The 18,825-nt window shown below is 40.4% G+C and overlaps 3 protein-coding genes across 4 annotated transcripts; 2 read left to right on the top strand and 1 right to left on the bottom strand.

Moving 5' to 3' along the window:
* The first annotated feature begins 139 nt into the window (after positions 1-139).
* On the top strand, positions 140-1,155 carry LOC102711101. The gene has a single exon (XM_040528081.1). The coding sequence runs from the start codon at positions 143-145 to the stop codon at positions 965-967; it is 825 nt and encodes a 274-aa protein (XP_040384015.1). The 5' UTR covers positions 140-142; the 3' UTR covers positions 968-1,155.
* Positions 1,156-2,313: 1,158 nt separating this feature from the next.
* Positions 2,314-4,585, top strand: LOC102710819 (short-chain dehydrogenase TIC 32, chloroplastic-like). 2 transcript variants are annotated; one of them, XM_015841903.2, is made up of 7 exons: positions 2,314-2,464; positions 2,795-2,921; positions 3,018-3,249; positions 3,346-3,425; positions 3,542-3,695; positions 4,009-4,087; positions 4,186-4,585. In XM_015841903.2, exons 2-7 carry the CDS (start codon positions 2,810-2,812, stop codon positions 4,279-4,281), a joined length of 753 nt encoding a protein of 250 aa, XP_015697389.1. In that variant the 5' UTR covers positions 2,314-2,464; positions 2,795-2,809; the 3' UTR covers positions 4,282-4,585. The 2 variants fall into 2 exon arrangements, with proteins under 2 accessions (XP_015697389.1, XP_015697390.1); XM_015841904.2 differs by having other exon boundaries at positions 2,314-2,471.
* Positions 4,586-9,853: 5,268 nt separating this feature from the next.
* LOC102700373 (silicon efflux transporter LSI3) lies at positions 9,854-12,845 on the bottom strand. Its single transcript, XM_040528159.1, has 3 exons — positions 11,777-12,845; positions 11,482-11,671; positions 9,854-10,692 (listed from the first exon to the last, which is right to left on the bottom strand). Exons 1-3 carry the CDS (start codon positions 12,767-12,769, stop codon positions 10,418-10,420), a joined length of 1,458 nt encoding a protein of 485 aa, XP_040384093.1. The 5' UTR covers positions 12,770-12,845; the 3' UTR covers positions 9,854-10,417.
* Positions 12,846-18,825: the final 5,980 nt, after the last annotated feature.

Genomic DNA, 18,825 nt, shown 5'->3' with positions numbered 1-18,825 from the left:
CCTTAAACCTTGCACTTGTCTTGTCCCTGCGGCTCACTCGGTCACCTTTGCTCTCGCTCGCTCGCCGCCGTCGACGCTCGCGTTCCAGCTCCGACGACCAACCCACGCGCGCTGCTAGAGCTCGATTCGTTCCAGCTCCGTCATGTCAGGCGGCGTAGGGCCGACGTGCGGGGGCGGCATCACGCTGCCGTCGACGGGCGCGCCGCTGCCCCCGCTGCACCCGACGCCGACGTCGCCGACGGCGCGGCCGCACCACCACTACTACCTCTTCTCCATCAAGCAGCTCAACTCGTTCGGCGCCGCGGCCGTGCTCGCCTTCTCCACCACCGTGCCGCTCTCCGACATCACCTTCGCCGTCCTCGTCATCCCTTACATCGTCCTCCTCTCCGTCCTCGCCTTCCCGCAGAGACCCGGCAAGCCCAACCCGGCCGCGCCGGTCTACCTCGGCCGCCGCCGCATCCTCCTCAGGGCCCACGACGCGCTCGGCTTCCTCGTTGGCGCCGCGCTGCCAGCGCTCTACATCCTCGACGGCCTCCGCACGGGTGACACGGCCGGTGTCGCCGCGGCCTCCCCGCACGCGTTCCTCCTCGCCGCTCAGATCTTCACCGAGGGCCTCGCCGCCGCGTGGCCCGCGCGGTTCTCCCTCCCCGTGCGCGCCGCCGTGGTGGTGATGTACAGCGCGCGGCGGATGTTCGCGGCGTCGGAGTGGCTCAACCAGGAGATGGAGAAGCGGGACCAGTTCGGCGGCGTCGGTGGCGCGCCGGCCGTGGCGCGCCGCAGGGTGGTCGCCGGCAGGGTGCTGGCCGTGGCGAACCTCGCCTTCTGGGGGGTCAACCTGTTCGCCTTCCTGCTGCCGTTCTACCTGCCCAAGGCGCTCAACAGATACTACTGCGGCAGCGACAGCCAGGAAGACGACTCCGCCGCCATTGACGTCGACGACGACGCCAACAAGAAGAAGGATTCCTAGAGTGTTTATTAATCTCTTGATGCTTTCTCACTACTCACTAGCTTTTGTGCTTGTGCATCTTGGTGTATTAGCTTTTTTCCTTTTTTTTTTTGGAAAAATCACTTATGTATTAGCTCTTTTATTTTTGTTGAAAATTCACGCATGTATTGCTCTTTTTTTTTTTAGCTCGAACTTGCGTTTCTCTTGGGGAAGACAAACTTTCAAGTTTGAAATGAAGGAATTCATATACGAGATATTTGTGCGGGTGAAATCGGTCGATATTTTCATATCTTAATCTATATTTCTAACCCATATTTTCTACGGATAAGGATAGTTTTATATAATATATCACTTGTCATGTATTCATCTCGTATTTTTTTCCCTCGGAATCGGATTCTCAGATTTAGAAATATGTATTTACTTATACTTATATATCTTTAGTTCATATGTATATATGTATATCTGCTGGTAAGTTAAATAGATTTTAAAATTAATGCTTAGCGAAAAATATACAATATTACCATCTTTTATCATGTTTATATATCGACTTATAATATATTTATAATATATTTAATAATATGGATATGCTACGTTATAATCTTTCTATAACTAACCCATAACTCAGATAGTACGGGTATGAGGGTATCGACTTTTTTTTTTCTTATAGAGTATGCCCAACACTTTCCCTAAATTTCTCTGAAGGTTTTTGGTAAAACTATATTTTTAACTGATCTTCTAACCACACTTCCAAATCCAAAATTTAGACGTTCCTTACCGTAAAGCCGGTATCTCCACGTTGGGAGCGACACTCACTCCCAATTTCATGTCGCTACTACTCTACTCTTCACATGCAGAAAATGTTTCCACCTCAATAATAATAAACTGATTTTCGTATAGATTCATATAGGCCTATTTTTTATATTTACGGAGTTAATTTAGCCAACCTACTAGAGATATAAACTTTTTCACACGTTAAATTTTATTTCAGGAATCAAACTTAGCCAAACTATTTGTGATGGCCTTATATACTGCTCACGTGCCTCGGATCGGATGGACGGGCAGAAACACCACATTTACATCGTCACTCATACGAGTCACGGTGATAGATTTATCACTGTACATGAGATTTATCACTGTACATGAAATAAAAATACGAGCATCCTAGAGTGATAAATCTATTATCACCCACTTTCACGAGCTAAACAGTGCATCAAATATCTTGGGCCTTAATTCGGGCCCATGGACATGCATAGGCCCATCAAAACGAGGCCTACTTTGTTCGCTTCGAGAGGCGGCCCATACAAGCAGAAACGTTTTCTCCTTCCCCGGAGTGTCCGACATGACGGCACGGACGGGCAGGACGCCATGAGGCCATGACAGCGATGGAACTGGAAGGATTAGCGTGGATCTTTTGCAGGAGAACGTTGGGAGGAGGGGGAGTGGCTGCGCCGACGAGGCGGCCGGGCTGACTGACGGAGGAGGGCGCCGGGCTCTGGTGTCGTCGTCCGTGCTCGCCAGGTGCTCGGTACAATGCCCCCCAGTGCTTTCTTTGCTTCTCTACTCTGTTTCTTCTGAATGTTAGTCCAACCTTTTGATAGAGTCATAGAAATCACTCTTACTAGTGCTGTTAGAAAGGATCAAACCAGTTAAATCGCCGGTTGACATTGGCACGCCTGGAATTAATTTGGAAGTGCTTTGTTCATGCACATTTATATCAGCGTCTTCATGCACATTTTTTCTTGGGAAAACTAAATCTTGTTTGGTCAGATCACATGCTATCACTATCAGAGCGATACATTACCATCAGCATTTAGCCTATACTCATGAACGCATCTATGCCGAACTCAGGTTGCAAACACAGCTATGTGGGTTTTCAGCTTCAACCGCAAAGGCCCCTCCGGCTTCTCCGGCGCCTCCACCGCCGAGGAGGTCACCGCCGGCATCGACGCCCGGGGTTTGGTCGCCGTCATCACAGGTAGTAGGATCGATGATGCTGTGCCATTAAGCTTATTCTTCTGGGAAAGATAGTGGCCGGCAACGTTGAGATTCAGAGTGAGCTAATGACGTGCAGGTGCATCGAGTGGCATCGGGCTGGAGACGGCGCGCGTCTTGGCGCTGCGCGGCGCGCATGTTGTCATGGCCGTGCGCAATGTCGCTGCTGGTCACAGGGCCAGCGAGGGGAGCTGCGCCGAGATCCCCAGCGCCAGAGTCCATGTGCTGGAGCTGGACCTCAGCTCTATGGATTCGGTGAGGAGATTTGCATCCGAGTTTGACTCTCTAAACCTACCGCTCAACATACTCATGTAAGATTAAGAACAGAAATATGAGCCAACTCAAACAGCAGATTAATTTTAACTCTGGCTATATACAGTACTGATCCAAACTTCATGTTACAACAGTAATAATGCTGGAATCCTGGGAGATAACTGCACACTCTCCATCGACGGTCTAGAATTGCATTTTGCCACAAATCACATTGGTATGTGAAATTGCATACCGCATTCTTCATGTATCTCGATATTTGTTAATTACGGATTAATTGTTTGTGTGATTTGGTTAGTTCTTGAGTTCAGTAGCTATTGACTTTAATGATAGGCCATTTTCTTCTAACAAACCTCTTACTGGAGAACATGAAGAGTGCAAGTAGGGAAAGTGGCGTTGAAGGAAGAATCATAAATGTGTCGTCTTCGGGGCATATTATGACATATCCTGAAGAGATATGTTTTGAAAAACTGAAGGATCCTTCAAGGTAAATAATAAATTCTGAGATCATAAAAATTTTAGGACTAGACACCCAATTTTCGTCTATGCCATTCTTTATTTCTTGTTAATGGTATGATGCATGATATCACGTGGATTCTAACAAAAATAACCCAGTTTTACATCAGTGAGTAGTGACGCAAGGAGATGATATCCTTCTGTCAATGAGAGAACTAGATAACCAATTTTTTTTCTATCACTGATTAATGTTAAAATTTCTAGCAGTTGGGACTTCAACTATTTAGCATAAATTATGCGCTTAATTTTTTAGATAATATTATGCACTTCATCCATGTTACCAGATTAAACCGTCTTATTGCTTACGGCCAGTCCAAGCTTGCCAACATTTTGCACTCTTATGAGCTGGCACGCGTTCTGAAGGTAGTGTTGTTCTTTGCTTGGTATGCTTCTGCCTAAATTTCATATATAATCTCTGCTCATTTCTATTATATGTCAATTGTCAAATCAATGGACAAAAGGGAGATGGTGTGAACATTTCAGCAAATGCAATCCATCCAGGTGTTATTGTAACCAACCTGTTCAGGCACAATACTATTATCAATGGTAACTCCTAGACCTTGCAGAAGAAAATTATGCAGTGAAACTAGGTTTTGGTAACAACTCAGGATTTTTGATTGTTCCTAGAGTGGAAATCATGCTTGTCCTGATGTTATTTAAACACATATCTGCTTATAACTATGTAATTTTTAACTGTTCTTGCGCATTGGTTCTCTTGCAGCTCTAATGAGCTCCATTGGAAGAATCACATCAAAAAATGTAGAACAGGAAACATTACCCCCACCCACCCCCAAAGTCATCTTAGTTATCTAGTTATGTTATTGCATGTAAGTAGGCCTGTTTAAACCTTAGGCTAGCCTGAAAAAAGCCCGGCCAGGCCCGAGCCCGATTACGAGAAATCAAAGCCTGGGCCTGATCGGTTGTCCCGAGCCTAGGCTTTCTCGGCCTGCGCTTCTTCGTTTTTTTAATAATTTTTGAGCTTCAATATCTAGCCCAGCCCTAGCCCAGTGTATGGTCAGGCCAGGCGAAACAGGGCTGGGCCCAAGTTGAACAGCTTCAATTGCAAGTGTGTGGAACATATGCATTTCTAACTTCATAGTGCTATTTTTTTTAGAGAACACAGTACAACTCAGACGCTCACAATGCACGCACACTTTCCCCTAGAGCATCTCCGAAGCCTGGACGGCGCCTACCCCTGAAAGCATAAAGTCGTTAGAAAATCCTAGAAAATTCGCTCTAACTAGAAGTCGAATCTAGGACCTTAGGTGCTACTAAGACTCTTGTAACCACTAGGCTATAGGCCCTTTCGCAACTACATAGTGCTATTGTGTAGGGTGCTGCAACGACATGTTATGTGGCATTACATCCTCAGGTCTAGGGGATAAGTGGGAAGTACTTTGCCAACTGCAATGTAATGACACCAAGTTCAAAGGCTTCAAATGCAGAGTTGGCCAAGAAACTATGGGAATTTAGCTCGAAGGTTGTGTCCTCTTGATATGTCTATCAAACTGTGGTTCGAGTTATGTATGTATCGTGTGCTACATCTGTTTTTTTCTCGTGTAAACTAGACATAGAGCTTTTCACACAAATACTCCAAATAAAGGACTGATCCTCCAAAACAAGACAATTTCAACTGTAATGTAATACAGTACCATATCGTAATATCTGCCTCAGTTTAGTTTAGAACTGAATTTGGAGGCTCACCTCGCTTAATGGGCCTTAGATCAAACAAGTAGATGGGCCGGGATTTCGGCCCAACTGAGCGGGGTGAATTCGGACATATCTAACAGTGGACGTCTGTTAACCTGCACGAACAGTATATAATACATATATAAATTTACATATGTGTTTTTATATTTTTTTATACGTATAAAGTCTCATCTTTATATTAGAAGTTTTAAACTAATTTATAGCATATAAAGTATGGAGTAAAAATATGTATATAAAATTATCATATTAAAAAATATATCTATAATGATTATATATATATATATATATGAAAATTAGATCCTACTACCAAGCGTAGCTACTCCCTTCACATTCATGATGAGAAACACTTTCATAACTGTCTACTCCCTGCACGTCCATGATGAAAAATATTTTCATAATTATTTCTGCTCCCACCCAACAGTGAATAATACAACTACATCTATAGAGTTTGTATTTTCTGTTGGAAAGAGAAGAAATATATATAGGTGTTTCTATACCTTAGACGTGAAGGGAAGGGAGTAGTTACACCTGGTAGTAGGATCTAATTTAGCATCTATCCTACTACTAGGTGTTAGCCTCTATCCTACTACCAGGTGTAGTTACTCCCAAGATCCTATTACCAGGTGTAGCTACTCCCTTCACGTACACGATGAGAAACATTTTGATAACTGTTTCTGCTCCCACCAAAATATAGACACTATTAAATCTCATATGAATCTCATATGAATGATACAGCTACATGTATAGAGTTTGTATTTTCTGTTGGAAGAGAGCAGAAATATGTATAAATGTGTTTATGCACCTTAGACGTGAAGGGAGTAGCTACAACTGGTAGGATCTAATTTTCATATATATATATATATATATATAATGTATATATATGAAAAATATATAAATTGTGTTTGTGGTTAACCGGCCCAATTAGACTTTTCCGGTGAAATGGCTTTGGAGAAGGTGAGGCGCACGGCTGGGCGTTTTCCTTCCTCACGGCGGCGCAAGCAGGACCATTTCTCCTTCCCGGCGACGGACGTGACGGGCGAGTGGGCGACGAAGGGCGTCACAATGGAAGGCCTCGGCACGGCGGCACCGGCGAGGCGAGGTGATTGGCTGACGGAGGAGGAGGCCGCCCGCCGGATTCAGGGTGAGTTGTCCCAATCTGTTGTCCGTGCTCGCCAGGTGCTCGATACAATGCCCAGTGCGTTTTGCAGAATGTTACAACCTTCTGATAATAAAAGAAGTTGCAACCTTACTCTTATGTGTTTCTCACGGCTTATTTTGCTACTTCTTGTTGCACCATTTTGAATTATGATCATGTTTGAAAGGGTCAAACCACTTAGAAGTATTAGTACTTCTGAATTCTGAGTACGAACATTTTATTCAGAGTTGCGGGTAATTCCGCTTTGTCACCAGTAATCTCTTATATCATATTTCGCTTTTCGATTTGGAATCTTTTTGGATTGGGAGTAATTCCACTTTGTCAGCAAGAAATGATGTCGAACCATGTCTATACACGACTTTAAAGGTCACAAAATATTTTCTACACCAGTTGACTTTGCACACTGAACCTGGAAGTGGTTCGTTCCTAAATTTACACAGTTGAGTAAGTGCCTTATGCCATGTTTGGAATAAATACATTCCATAATTAATTAAAAAGAACGGGTCCATGGTGTTTTGCTTACATGTTCACTTGCTTCAGGGTTTGTGAAACTCAGGTTGGACCAACCTGACCCACTTGTCTGCATCATCATTCTTTCACGTCAAATTAGTTTGCTCATGTCACTGCACTCACTGAGATAATTATTATTTTACCAATCTTGGGACTAGCACTTTACATGAGAACTTTCCACTAGTAGAAGTAAATTTTTATTTTATTACAGGAAAGATAATGTAGACCTGACATGAACTAACTTCTGGAGGCTGGTTGTTCCAATATGCAAGCAGTGCCATGTAAAGCTAGCTAGCTAGATAACATCAATATGTGGCCTAATTAATTAGCATGCATGTCTGGTGATAAAAAGTGAGCATCAACTGCCAAAGCCTAAAAGTACTGCCTAGATGGAGAATTTGTTGTCAAAATGCCATTGTGCAACCAATCAGAAAATGTCTTGTCATGCAATTGAAAAATGGATTGATGGATGGCCATTGGACTGGGCAACACTATATCATCGTCAGCACATAGCGCAGGAGAGTGAATTGAAAATGAAGGGAGTACACATTAATTTTATTCAGAATATGATATAAATATTTGTTTTCTTTCAACACTTTTTCCTTCAGGTAGAGTATGGAATATGACATGCGATCAGATATATTAATTTCCTTTCCTTGCTTTTGTTCTAAAGGAAGACACATTTACTTTGTTGAGATCATTGGTAAGTTAGTTCCATGTACTTATTTTTGAGCTTTTCTGAAAGGAGAATTGAGCAATTGTTTTGTGACCGAGTTGCTACACAAGTTCAGATGTATCTTTATTTTGAAAAGGTTGACAAATTTAAGTAAAAGTTGCACACTACTTGGCTAAAAAAAAGGACAAATGGACTAAAGCAACCAGGTAGTCTCAGCGGTATATATGCTTGTCCTCGTTGCACATTCTATAATAGTAAGTTGCTTCTGTGCATCCTCTGTATATTAATTTTGTCGTTCTCTTTTTGGAATAATTATAGACCGTGTGCATCTTAATTAATTATACAGAGGCCGGATATGGTCTTAAATTAGTTGCATGATTTAATTGGCTCTGCACCCTGTTGTAATTTGTTACACTTATAATTAACCTGAATTTCAGGTTAGGTCAGGCCGATCTTACGAGCTGGACCAACCGGTGCAATTCCAATTAATCCTCTAACTAATTAAAAATTCCTACCTAAATCCTCCATTTCAAGTTCAGCAAGAGACTGATCAATCTATCACTTTCTGCATGTCATTCCACACATAAGCAAAACTACAACCGTACAAGGTCAAAATATCTAGGCTATATATCATCACTACCTGACCACAAGAAGATCCCCATATACGTTAACAGCGATATGTATACTATGGTTTGACTAGCATGAAGATTAATGTTGGATCAATACTAGATGATCTTGACAGTTTTTTTTCCGTAAATTAAAATATTTTCTCAATTACAAGAAAAATGACAACTTTTTGATCGTTTCAAGAGTGTTACATTGATCAAGCTGGCTAGCAGACAAGTATTGTCAATTTGTCATGTTGTTAGTAGTATGTACGGCTGTCAAATTCCACCATCTGATGATCTATCTATCCGACTAGGACACCACCAGCCATGGCTGCACAAAAAGGATAAGTTTTTCTGAACTGATCGAGTGGCCAAGCGACTTCGACACTTTTTTGTAATGTTATTTTTTTTATTTCACTTCTGCTTTCACTTAACCTAAGAGTAAATACTCACTTTATTTTGTATTTTAGGCCACTTTGGGTCTTTATGTTTGATCAAGTTCATAAAAAAATATGGTGACATCCGCAAAGTAGTTTTATTAAATCTATTATTAGATACATTTTGTAGTATATATGTTTATGTTTAAGATATTTCTATATTCTTTTACAAATTTAGTCAAACTAGCTTGTGATATAAAACGGATAGGGTATACAGTGATTAAGCTGGGCCGCACAGTCACGGACAGCTGCGCCAAGAACCTAACATAAATATTCTCTTCAATATTCTTCTTCACTGCATATGCATTTTGCTGAGAGTACGAGTGCTCTCTTTGCTTTCTTTCCTTACCTTTTCGTTTTGGTTTCAATATACAGTGAATACTTTTGTACTATAAAGAACAGAAAGAACATTTTGCTTTTGAATTCCATAACATTTGCTTTTCAATTTCATATGCTAGCGACTAGCTAGCTACATGTAGAAATACATTGGGAGTGGAATGAATAGGGGACCAATGAAACACTCGTGATCTAGCTAATTATATAACTCGATCGGCAATCTTAATTTGATCTTTCTTATATGCGCACAACAAGTGGCCAGCAGGAGATAGAGTTGTTACGTTGGTGTGACCCTGATTTAATCCGATCAATCCCCACTGAGTGCACGCATGCATGCATCTTAAATCTCATTATGCTTTGCAACCTCATTTTTCACTTAATTATGCTTATGCTTATGAATTTAAATTTAAATTTTTGAGCTTAAATTCGAGTAGATTTTGAGATTTTTTATCATAGTTTATTTTTCAGCCTTAGTTTTTAGATCGTTACGAACACTTATATGAAAGTTCTATTCATGGATTATTTTTTTTTTGCAAATACGATGTTTGGATTGTTTTTTTTTTCACCCTTAAAAGAACATGATATGTGCGTCAGTCAATAAGTACGGCAGAGGCCGGAGATATAAACCATTTTGATCATGATCTTTCGAAAAAAAATGTTAGTTATGAGCAAAATGGCTAGCTAACTCATGTGTGCAATGCAATCTTGCTGCTACTTACGCACTACACGCAAGATCAGTTAAACAAAGAGAGCAAATTGACAAGTGCACAAAACCAACTTTATTGAAAACTAGATTGCAAGTTGGAGCAATGGGACAGATTAATCCATCCGTACTTAAGTCACTAGCTTTGTAGTGCTACCTGTCTACTAGCTATCTACTTCATTCATTCAAACAGCCAGCAGGCCATCAGAGGATACACACATACATGCATTATATCCTCCTCTCTCATCATATTGTACACCATTTTCTAGCTCTGTGATACATACTAGCAAAATTAATTAATTAATTAATCATTCATGCATCCCAGAGCATGCATTGGCACCAATATATTTAGTTAATCGACTTTGAGATCAAGCATGCATTGCATTCGCATGCAGGCTTGATCACAAACTTAATTATACTTAGATTGACTAACATGCATGCATGATGATCATCTTGCTGATTGCCAACTTGCATGCTTTGCCGCCGGCAGATCGATTATGATCGATGACAAGATCGATTAATTAGCTAGCTAGTAGATGCATATAGCTGCTAATTAATTAGATGTTGATCTTGCCGATGAGAGGGATGCCAACGGCGGTGACGACGAGGGTGGAGGGGAGGCCGAAGATGACGTGGCTCCAGAAGGTGAGGTCGTAGGCGTTGCGCGTCGCCCTCCTCGCCTGCTCGCACACGATCAGGTTCGCCGCCGACCCCAGCAGCGACAGGTTCCCGGCCACCGTGCTCACCCACGCCAGCAGCAGCCACGACCGCGTCACCGCCGCCGCCGATATCGTCGCCGCCGCTGCCGCCACCTCGTCCCCCATCAACAACACTGCATACATTAATTGCCATCCATGCATATTAGTGCTCGGTGAGTCACCACACACACGTACTCACGCTTAATTTGCCGCGTACGCGTAAGGTTAGACGAGTTTTAACTGAATTAACAGCTGGTCTGTTACAGTCACAGTTATAATTATTATAGTCTTATAACAAACGAGGTCGATCCCATACGTGAACTCGTGAAGGACTTAAAAAAGAAGAATGTTACTACGTACCTCCATTTCAGTAGTACTTTTTTTAGGCTGCTGATTTTTTTATTTACGTTTAACTATTCATCTTATTTAAAATTTATACAAATATACAAGATTATAAATTATTTTAGAGATTTGTTAGTAACAAATTTAATCATAATAAAATAATTAATAATCATATAATTTTTAAATAAAGCGTAGACTCGTTAAATAAAAATATGAAAGGATCGAGAATGCTGTTTTAGCATTTATATACTTATATATATATATATAAATGCTAATAAATTATATATACAAAGAATATATATTGATTAATAGATAAATTAAGAGTTTACAATATACTCTCTAATTTTTTTAACGCCGTTGATTTTTTATCGACCTTCGTCTTATTTAAAAAATTTATATAATTATTGACTATTTTATTATAATTTGATTTATTAAAAAATAACTTTTAAATATGATTTATATTTTATATATTTAGATCAAAATTTTAAATAAAATGAAAAGTTAAACGTAAATAAAAAGTTAACCGGGTTAAGAAAAACCGAAAAATGGAAGGGAGTATTTTGGAGGGAGCAGCCTCGTACCGGTGGGGACGTTAGAGGCGAGGTTGGAGAGGAGGAGGATGATGACGGAGAGGACGGTGACGCCGCTGACGTGGTTGATCTTGGAGTAGGGCGCCATGACGTTCCAGATGGCCCCAGGGAGCCCCGTCTTGTTGAACCCGCTCACCGTCACGAACATCCCCGAGAAGAACACCAGCAGCGAGTACGACACCTGCACGCGTGTCCACGTGGCACCCCTTTCATATACATGCGTGTCTGCATGGCCGCCACGTGTACCTGCTCGTGTGGCCTAAGCATTTTAATTTGCTTTACGTACCTTGTCGAGGCATGGCTCGGCGTCGCGGAAGTCGACGACGACGAGGGCGATGGCGGTGGTGATGGCCGTCCACGACATGTTGAGGCCGAGCATGTAGGCGACGAGCATGCCGACGGTGACCACGTACGCGAAGCTCTTGAGGAACAGCTTGCGGCGGTGCTCCGAGCACTGCATGAACCACCGGTGCTTGGTCGAGATGTTCTCCGACATCATCGACTGGGCGTCGCCGTCGTCTTCCTCCTCCGCCGCCGCGGCCACCGCGGCGTCGCCGTCGTCTTTCTTGTGGAGGGTGAGCGCGGGGGCGTGGCGCCGGCCCTCCTCGACGGCCTCCATCTCCTTGGCGGCGGCCACCTCGTCGGGGCTGGCGCCCTCGAGCTCCTTCCAGTACATGCAGAGCAGCATGAGCATGTTGACCCCCATGCCGGCGAGCATGGCCGGGAGGATGCCGAGGAGGAAGGAGATGAAGGAGATCTTGCTGTTGAAGGCGATGACCAGGTTCTGCGGGTTGCCGATGGGCGTGGCGCTGGAGCCGATGTTGGCGCTGGTGGCGAGCGCGAGCAGGAACGGCTTCGCCGGGAGGTTCCTCTCGGCGGCGAGCTCCAGCACGAACTCGGTGAGCACGACGCAGCAGGTGTCGTTGGTGAAGAGCGCGCTGGCGAGCGCGGTGACGACGCAGACGCGGCACATGAGGTCCCGTCCGCCCTGGCTCCGCCACGCCAGCAGCCGGCCCAGGTGCTTGAACATGCCGGCGTTCTTGAGGTAGCCGCCGACGACCATGGTGGCGAAGAGGAGGCCCAGGATGGGGAGGTCGATGGAGGCGTACGCGTCGTCGGCGCTGATCACGTGGAACACGATCATCAGCACCGCCCCCAGCAGCGCCCCCGCCGTCCGCCCGATCGGCAGGAACGGCACCGACGGGAACACCGCCAGCATCCAGAAAACCCCGAACGCCACCGACCCCATCACCACCTTCGACAGCGATGCCAACGCCATGGCTGCTCCTCTCCACCTCTCGTGTCTCTCGCTTCAATGGATCGTTCGATCCAGGTGGTGGTGGTGCCGATGAGAGGCCACTCCCCGTGGCCTTAAGTACACTCCACAGCCGCGTTGGCAGTTTGCAGCTGATGATGTCAGCGTCCAGCTAGCTACCTACTCGACCGTACACGATTACAATAGGCCATACATGAGATGAGATGAGGCCAAAAATATCTGCGTGGATATATATGAAAGCATCTACTAGCGTGTTCAGTTCCGCTATTCTAATAGTTCCAGAGAAGACTCCGATTAAACCTTTAAAACTTTAATTTGTTAATAAGTTAAAATATTTAGTTTAGAAACACCAAACCAACGTGTATAAACAATAGTACTACAAAATATTTTAATAAAAATAAATAATTATTTATTTATTGTATTTATTTTAATAGAATATCCTAGTTGCCCAAATTAAAGGGCGGGGAAGTACTTACTTATCAACACATTAATTAATAAGTACTACAACAGTATGCTGGTAGACTGGTAGATACTCTAGTGTGGTACTACATGCATGCATGTACAACACATCATCTACGTAGGAGTGCCACGTGTACGTGCAGGATTCATTCTTGGGCATGACTGGAAAGGCCATTTCAATTTAAGTTTCATGGACACGATTATCTAGAGTGACATGTCATCTGAAAATGTTAGAAACTAGGATAAAACACATCTCTTTTAATGTATAGTTTTATCTATTGTTGTTTCTTATCTTGCATGCAAGACACAAGCTGTCTAGATAACTATGCATATATGGTTTCATCACCATGAAACTAATTTTATCTATCTCTTCATTAATACGTTGTCATATTATCAAAAATGTTTACATGAAACCCTATTTATTACCCATGAAACTCCCACCGAGACTGGCCTTATGGTTACGTGTGTCTCGAGAAATGTTAATTTTGTCCGGTGTGTTTGCCAAGAAAATGTAAGAAACATTATGACTTGAAAAGATATAATCAACTTGATGAGCATATTGCCCTTTATCAAAACGTCAGACAAGTTTAAGATATAATCACTTGATCAAAAATATATGCACAGGCTTGTCTGATTTATGTTACGCATATATATATTCAGACCAGGGGAGATATATAATGTATGCACAGAAAACCGCTGCTTTGGTGTGCACTGGTCGACTGGCCAGGAGGCCATCGGAATCTAAGGATCAACAGGTGATCATGTGATGATCAAAAGGTGGCGACACTTATCACATTTTAATTACTAGTGTGGATGGTCATGTAGAATATGCACTGCAACAAAATGAGCCGTAGAGACACTTTCCAGATACTGTAAACATCAAGATAGAGGCACTTTCAAAAATATCTTATAAATGCCTTGTGGTGATTTGTTTTTATAAACAAAGAGACAATTTATAAAGTGTCTCTATGCCTTGTGGCATTTTTATATAGACGTTAAATTATATGATCACCATAGCAAACCATTGTAGAAAAATAGAAAAAACATATCTTTTGCACCTAGCAATCCTTGAACTCAGGATCCATTAAGATAGAGTTATTTATATATCATTCACCTAACCATCTTGACCTCAAGTAATTAGTTGTTAATTAATATCATGTCTTAAATATATTTAGTTATTTAGTATGTATTAACCTCGAATAAAGTGTCTTTAAGAAGGTTAAAATGCCTCAACAAAATGCCGATACATATGAGGCAAATTATAAAGTGCCTTAAAGATGTCTCTATAAGATTAATTTAGAAAATTAGGTTAGAAAACTGCCTCTAAAGTGTCTCTAGAGTAAAAACATTATAGGCAATTTGCAAAATGCCTCTAAACAATGTCTATATGCTCTAGGAGTCTTAATTTTAGAGGCGTTTTCTAATTTGTCTCTAAAAAATATCATTATGTAAGGTTTTTGTTGTAATGATGTTTAATTATTAGCTAGATTTCTAGCTTTAATTTTCTAGCTAGTTGATCAATTAAACATGAGAGGACATATATACACACTTGTGCTACTGGGACATAATCTTCAAATTAACCATGCATGCTAAGAGATTAACGCAGTGGCGTCCATGATCAATTCACGTATAAGGGGAGGATAAATTAGGTCACGACGCTACAAATTATATTTAATCGATCGGATCATTTTGCATGGTGCTTTGCTTTGTGATAAGTATATTATTATATAAAAAATTAAGCTGTCTAAGAGATATTGTGGTTACACGTTCCTTTCTCGACCTTTTGACATATGAAATTTCTAAGAATTTGTGTTCGATCAAACGTCCATTCATATATATGTGCTAGCTTAACAAAAATTTCCACCTCTATTTTACAGCTGTTAATTATTTGTTGATGTCAACTTGCATTGTCATTGTTAATTTGCACTACTTGAAGGCCATGTAAGTGTGATGGCTCAAATAAAGTCTTGATGGAAATGAATGGACTTAAAACTTTAAAATTTTCCTATCCACTGGCTAGATAGATTGAAATGTACTGAAAATATATATATTTGACACTTTGATCCCTTTTATAAAACTTATTTTATAAATAAACCTTAAAAAAACTTCAAAAAATAGATATCTCAACCTCTGCGCCAAGCCTCAAAGACGCTAAGGCTCTTGGCATTGCCCATCGAAAAGGGATTGGCGACAAGCTCATGGCGCTAGCTGACCTCAATTTGGTACTTCTTATCTTTCTCTAACGAGTTGTATTCAAATCCTCACGTAACTCTAATGTCTCAGTGCCAGGGGTTATTAGCATGGAAAATATATATATAGACTATTAATTACCACAATATACACTACACTTGTTTCATTGTTCATGCAATAAGTTTTGTATAAGGGCTAAATTAAGTATCAAAATTCCAACCAGCTACTGTTGATAGGCTGCTTTGACAGTAGCATGCATTGGCTCTTCGCGCTACCTACATGAGCCGCTTAATTCAGGTTAACATTTTTAATGTTTTTATATGTATTCTCTTCGTTTTGTATTTGATATCATTGGCTTTTATATCTATATTTAATCATTTATTTTATTTAAAATATTTGTACAAATATATAAAATTATAAGTTATTTTTAAAGTTTGCCTTTAGAAATAAATCAAATCATAACAATAACTATAATTATATCAACTTTTAATGAAATAAATGGTCAAACATATACTTAAAAAGTTAACTTTATTAAATAAAAATAACATAGAGATTATATACTTAGCGTTGTGTTGGAATGTAAGATCTGATGTTATATGGTTGAACCGGAACAAATTTAATAATGGCATAGAGCGATGAACTTTTTTATTATCATTGAAAAGTATCTCAAGGTACCAAGAATTTAGTACAAATTTTTAGGTACCTCAAGATACAATGTATCTCAAAATAATACACTTGAGGTACTTTTTCAAGGATGGTAAAAAGCTCTAGATGCTTTTCCTATTGTTTTTGTGCGATGTTTTTCGTAGATAGTTACCGTACGTGACTAGAGGTGGTAATGGACCTAACCATTTGCCTACAAAATTTAAGGGCCGGATTCAAAACGATTGAAAATAAAATAAAATTTTGAGCTAAAAATTTTAAAAAAATAAATAAGATTATAAAAGAACCCAAGAAACTTGACCCATTACTTCTCCTGTACGTGACCACAACCGACATATGGACTGTTATTGTTGATGGGTTTTTTTATCATTCTTAAAAAAGTAACTTAAGATACCAAGAATTTTAGTACAAATTTTTGGTACCTCAATGTACCACACTTTTTACATAAAAAATATGGTATCTTGAGTTATTTTTTTAAAAAATGGTAAAAAAAACTCGTTGGTGATAGATATAGACTGATCGTAGCGATTTCGTATAGTTACTTTGAGGTAGGCATCGCTAATGGATGTCAATTTACTCTTAAAAATCTAGATTAATTGCTAGTGTCGATCAGATCTTTTGCTTGAGCTGATCGTACTCCAATCATATCTCCGGTAAGAGATATAATGCATGCTTGGTCATCGTTCCTAAGGTTGGAGATATTTTATACAAGTCTGCACACACATCGAGCCATTTCAGAATGAACAGAAATATTGCGTTTGGAACACATGAATTTCATCATGTATGAATTAGATCAGATCCTCGGTATTGTAGATGATCTCAATTGGTATGAACTACAATGAAACAATTACAATTACAATTTACAATTTTAGATGGCTTCTCTGGATACGAATTATTTATGCCAATTCTTGCTGAAATATGACACGTGTGAAACTGCAAAAAATGGTTAAAAATGCGACGAAAGGTGCAATAACTCGTTTTCCGATTTCCAAACTAAAAGCTACTACCTCTGTTTCATAATATAAGATGTTCAACTTTTTGGTTGCAACGTTTGATCATTCGTCTTATTCAAAAATTTAATATAAATATAAAAATAACAAGTTGTGTTTAAAGTTCTTTTGATAATAAATTAAGTCACAAGCAAAATATTTCCACAATTTTTTGAATAAGACAAATGATCAAACATTGCAGCTAAAAAAATCAAACATCTTACATTAGGAAACGAAGTGAGTAGTGCATGAAAATCGGTATTATCCTTAGTACTTTCAAGACAAAAAGGGTTTTGTAGATATACAAAGGAGGGATACCCCCCTGGCTCCAAAAGGTCAGATAAAACAAGATTCAATATATGCAGAAAAAGATAAGCACTCGTCAAACGTGTAGTGCAAAAATTAGGTGAAAAACCTCAGCAACCAATTACAAGTAGGACTGCATAATGCAGTGATATGATGTAGATACTACTAGATGACAAGGAGAGTAGTATAGTGATGTGAAAACAAGCAAATGATATGGGCTTAATAGCTTTCCCATTGCTGCAATTAGCTTTACATTTGGACAGACAGGTAGCCTGTGTACGGTATTAGTATGTGCGTGTCCAACTGTTTCACCATGCATGTATCCTATCTTTTGGGCGATTCTGTTCTGCCCCACTTGAGTAAAGTAGCTACTAATTAGCTAGCCTCCACTTTGTGCACACCAATATATATATATAATCCAGTGTGGTCTATTGCTAGCTAGAATTGAAGTTGATTTTTAAGTGGCAGAAACATTATCTTGTTTAAGCTAGCTAGTGTGCATGTGTCATTTCCAAGTTCTTGCTTTAATTTCTGTCTATATGATCTTTACAAGAACTGTATAATATTAGAATTTTGAGAAAAAGAGAGGATAATTTGCAACTCGATTAGGTGCGCTTTGATAAATTCCCACCCTTTATATTGCCATTGATAAAATGCCATGTATTTCATTGTCTTCTGAAGGATTTGAATAATTTTTGCACTGATTGTCCATGGATGAGCCCTAGGTTCAGCGCATGCCGCAGCCATAGCAAGCGATGGCGGAAGGAGATGTTGGTAGTTAGTGGTAGTGCCGGCGTAGCCATGGCCGCCCTTCTCCTTCTCTTCTGCGTACTTCATGGGAGGGGATGGAAAGAAGGAAGCTCACCAGCTCGAGGAAGGGGATACAGAGGAGGGGGAGGGTTCTGTTGATGTTTATAATTTAAAGTTTGAATATTTAATCTTAAATTTTGAGTTGATTTTAGAGTTTTTTTATCGTGGTATACTTTTTAGACTTTGTGTTTAGATGCTAAGAACACGTATATAAAAACTTTATTTTAAAATTATTTTCATTTGTAAATACATCGTTCGGTCTTTTTCACGAAAAAACAAAAAGATGAGCCTCCCTATCTCCAAATTTGTGTAATCCACTTTGCGTACGCTCATGTTAATATAACACTCTACTTACATTCTTCTGCGTGCTTCATGCAAAAGAATTGACTCAAAAATATTATAATTGAAGTAAATAGGATATATATATGACCTAAACATGTATAAATTCTATGTGAAAGGACTAAAATCATCAAATGATCGCTTAGGTCTAACAGTATAAATTGGAACCAGAACAACGTACCGACATAGGGAGCACAGGGGACAAGCATTCACCCTGCCACGGCGCTCGGCTTCACCCAGTGGTAGTACAGGTAAATTTTGTTCGTTTCACCTGGCTAATCCGTGTAAAAATGGCTTAAACTA

Source organism: Oryza brachyantha, chromosome 10 (genome assembly GCF_000231095.2).
Source record: "Oryza brachyantha chromosome 10, ObraRS2, whole genome shotgun sequence".
Lineage (NCBI taxonomy): Eukaryota > Viridiplantae > Streptophyta > Magnoliopsida > Poales > Poaceae > Oryza > Oryza brachyantha.
Note: the sequence above shows the minus strand (reverse complement) of the source record. Positions and strands in the feature narration are given on the sequence as shown.